Source organism: Strongylocentrotus purpuratus, unplaced genomic scaffold (genome assembly GCF_000002235.5).
Source record: "Strongylocentrotus purpuratus isolate Spur 01 unplaced genomic scaffold, Spur_5.0 spur5_scaffold_19, whole genome shotgun sequence".
Classification (NCBI taxonomy): Eukaryota; Metazoa; Echinodermata; class Echinoidea; order Camarodonta; family Strongylocentrotidae; genus Strongylocentrotus; species Strongylocentrotus purpuratus.
Genome location: NW_022145604.1, coordinates 26,124,545 through 26,128,790, shown reverse-complemented (window position 1 = coordinate 26,128,790; position 4,246 = coordinate 26,124,545). Strand labels below are relative to the sequence as shown.

At 37.8% G+C, this 4,246-nt stretch overlaps 1 protein-coding gene across 1 annotated transcript; it reads left to right on the top strand.

The window, feature by feature from the left end:
* The first annotated feature begins 1,178 nt into the window (after window positions 1–1,178).
* Window positions 1,179–3,342, top strand: LOC581421 (pyridoxal phosphate phosphatase PHOSPHO2). The gene has a single exon (XM_003728216.3). It carries the CDS (start codon window positions 1,602–1,604, stop codon window positions 2,367–2,369), a length of 768 nt encoding a protein of 255 aa, XP_003728264.2. The 5' UTR covers window positions 1,179–1,601; the 3' UTR covers window positions 2,370–3,342.
* The last annotated feature ends 904 nt before the right edge of the window (window positions 3,343–4,246 follow it).

The window sequence follows — 4,246 nt, the reverse complement described above, 5'->3', positions numbered from 1 at the left end:
TTTCTTCTTTCTCTTTTTTTTTCTTTCCCTTTCTTTCCTCTTTCCCTTTCCCTTCCCTTCCCTTCCTTCTCTCTCGTTTAGGTTTGCTGGGGGGGGGGGGGGGGGGGGGGAGGCAATGTCCTTTCGGCCCCCACCCTTTTACACACGTTGTTGGCGGGATTAACCGCAAATGATCTATTTCCCCTTCTTTTCACCTTTTTTTCTCTTCCTCTTTTTCGGTCCCTTTTAGCTCTCCTTTTTTTCCTTTTCCTTCCTTCTCTCTTTTTTTTAGCGGGGGGAGGCAAGGGCCTTTTGCCCCACCCCGACCCGATCCACAACTTGTTGGCGGGAAAATTGCAACTAATACCCCCTTCTTTTCTTTTCTTCTTCCCCAATTTCCTTCCCTTTATCTCCCCTTTTCCTTTTTTCTTTCCATTTTCTTTCTTCTCTCTTATTGTTTGATTGCGGGGGGGGGGGGGGGGGGAGAGGAGAAAACAGCCTAAATCGCCTAGGCGAGCCCCCCCCCCCCGATCTCCTTCTACCCCCTTTTCTTTTCTTCTTCCTCTTCTTTCTCTCCCTTTCTCTCCTCTTTCCTTCTTTTCCTTCTCTCTCTCTCTCTCTCTCTCTCTCTCTCTCTCTCTCTACTTTCCCCCTTTTTTCCCCTTCTCTTTTTCCTTCTTTTTTCCCCCTTTTTTCCCAGGGGGGGGGGGGGGGCCGGCCCCCCTCCTGGATCCGCCACTGCTTGGTAAAAGTGACGTCTCTGATGGTCAATGGTATGATATAGTGAAATAGAGAGTTAAACAAAAGGAAGAGAAGCCCCTACTACGCACACATATCCATCCGCGATCCTGAACTAACTTTATCTATCGATGATTTTCATAATTTCATAAAGTATTGCATTTCAACATCGCAATCGGTGGGAGGTTCTCAAGAAGATTGTGGCCAATTTGTTCGATCAGTAATATATGTAAGTTAAATTGGTTCAAATGTAAACTAACTCAACACGGTACATTATAACAAAAATAATAATTTATAGAAATATGTGTAATTAGGAATTTTGACATGTTTCCATTTAAAGAAAAAACAAAACATTATCGTTTCATTATTTTTATGCTGAGAAAAAAGTGAAAGACTTGGAAGGGATTCCCACTGATCTGTATACGGAACTTTTTCTCGTACAGATCATCATGCAGTGGGGAATTCCCAGTGACGGGACGTAACGTCACAATGCACAGTGAAGCTGAACATTGTTTAATGGGTATTCACTCTTCAGACTTCTCAATGTAAGTTTATGTTTAATCTAAATTTAGTGAATTCTACTGTCATACAAACACTGAATTAGATATACGCTTAATACCTAAGATAATTGATTTTAAGCGGATCCTCCAAAAATTGAACGACCGATACTAACTTTTGTTAAACTAGACCTCTATCAGGAAGTTCTTGTCTGGCAATTTTGTTGTAAATTTCCGGATATCTAATGATCAATGTAATATTTGTTGTTTGTTGTATTGTTGGCGTTCGGTAAAGTTGGACTATGTTTGCCTGATAACACTTTATTTTGTCTGTTTATCTTTCAATACAATTTTAAAAGCACATCTTGTAGGTTTACAAACCTATCAATGGCTTCACCAAAGAGAGTCGTGCCGCGTGTTCTGTTGGTCTTGGATTGCGATCGTACCATCATCGATGGAAACTCAGACATAAGAATTTTTGCTTTACTCCCTGGTCGCAAGGTTCCCGAAGACATCAAGAAACGATTCGAAACAGAGCACAACAGCTGGACGATCTACATGGGCGAGATCTTCAAGTATATGCACTCGCTCAATATCAGAAAGGCAGCAATCCGTGAATCGATCGCAGGAATACCCCTAACTCCGGGAATGAAGGAACTCTTAGACTACCAAGCATCGTGTCCGCAGCTAGACTGCATCGTTGTTTCCTCCTCCAACTCGTACTATATAGACGTCATTCTAGGGTCACGAAACTTTCGAAATGGGGTCAGCAAGATATACAGCAACCAAGCGGAGTTCAAGAACGGTTACCTGAGGATTCAGGAGTCGAGTCCCCCTCAGAGGCAGAGCTGCCCTCGGAAGTGTCCGAGGAATCTCTGTAAGCAGACATGGTTACGAGCTTTCGTCGGGGAGCAGAAGACAAAGGGTGTCGAGTACGACAGGATCTGCATGATTGGAGATGGACATAATGATTTTTGTCCTTGTTTTTGTTTGAAGGAAAGAGACTATGTTTTCCCAAGGAAGGGGTACTCTCTTTTCACGCTCCTTCAGGAACAAAAGGAAAAGAAAAGTCCTAACAATGAGTGCATTAAAGCAACTGTTGTACCATGGGACACCGCCAAAGAAATCTTAGCTGTCGTGAAAAGTTTCTTTTAGCATTTATACTCATAAAACGACGCTTTTGTGCAATGTGTTCCATGCAATATATTTGATCTATGAATGAAAAATATGTTGGTCCGACCATGACCTGTGGTAGCGATACCAGAAAACGATTTGTCTCTTTTCCATTGCCTAATTTTGACGTTGGTTAATATTGAGCAATGAAATAATAAAAAATGCACGTTAAGTTTGTCTTCTTTTGTTAGGTAAAGTACATAAATTGTATTCCAGTAGAAAACGGGTTTGTTGGTTACTGTAAATGAGCCGACCCCCCTCTCTCTCTCTCTCTCTCTCTCTCTCTCTCTCTCTCTCTCACGGACTGCCTTTTTTATTTATTTTTTTACATCATGCAATTTAATAATCAGGTAAATATTGGAAAATATTTCACTCCATCATCTAGTTTAATAATCTAGCTAATAAAAAGAATTCCTTGTAACTTTTATCTTTAAATGAGATGGAGATAAACTTACCTTGTATTGTAATATAATTATGTCTTAGTCGAACTGTATGGTTTTTCCAGGTACGCGAAGGACTCGTATTACTCAGCTTTTTTCAACATTTTATTAAGTACCGATAATTTTGTATCCAAAGAAGAATTGTGATAGGTTAATTTACATAAGTCACAGGATGTTAATGAATTAAGTATTTAAATATTTCAGTAGAGTAGAAAATTTGCCACGATTGAAAGATCAATCAGATGATTTCTATCACTGACTGTTTGAGAAATACCGATTTTTAATATTTTTAGATCGGCTCCAAAGTTGCACTCGCGTATGACGTAGTGTTTATTAATTACGGTGCATTCCAATCTTAGGAAAGTTGTGAATTGTTGAATATTAACCCGTATTATCTTTGAATTATTATACATTTATAATCCATGGGTTGTATTTGGCCTTGTAATAAAGATTTATCTCGAGTATGAGATTGTTTAATATTTTGTATAAACCATTCTTAGAAGAATAAATATGAATTTACCTAGTCATTACAAAATATATGGGCCGGTATCAAAATATATTCAATGCTTATAAATAAATATATGTTTTATCAAAATATATTCGATGGTTATAGAGAAATACATGTTTTATCATAATGTATTCGATGTTGATAAAAATATGCCGTATAAAAATATTCTATGTTTATAAATTATGCGCTTAAAAAATATGTGTGTAAAAATATATGCGATGTTTAAAAATAATATATGCGCTATTAAAAATGATATGTTTATGAAAGTATATGCGTTATGAAAACATATCAGAGCACATTAGTTTTTTTGTCCCGAAAATTTGAAAATTTGATCGACCGATATTTCGTTCAGTTGGGGGGGGGGGGGATAAGGTCACCTTTTTTTGGTTACCCTTTAACACAATTTTTGATTTTTTGATTTTTTGATTTTTTTGATTTTTTATTTAAAAAAAATTTAAGGGGGGGGGGGGTTTCCTCCAAAACACACACATACATTATTTTTTGAGAGGGGGGGGGGGGGTGACCCCCCCCCCCCCCCCCCCCCCCCCCCCTGCGTACGCACCTGAGTCTATGCATAATGTAATGTAACAGTGGCGAATATTACAAATGATGTTATTATTGAATAAATATTGAGTATTTGCTTTTGAAGTTTGAACCTAAAATCTTTGTCCAGAAACCTGTGTCTTTCTTTTGTCTTTATAATATTAGTAGCCTATATACTCCATTCACAACAAAATACCTGTTACCCAGCCATATAGATTTTATTCATATAATTTGATTAAAACGAATTCACGTCGATATAGACCAGGTAGTAGCGAGTTAATTTTGAGTTGTTAGTTACATAAACAAACATTGAGAAAAATGAGTTAAAGACAAATATGAGAAGAGAAGATTTAAAACAGAGAATTTAT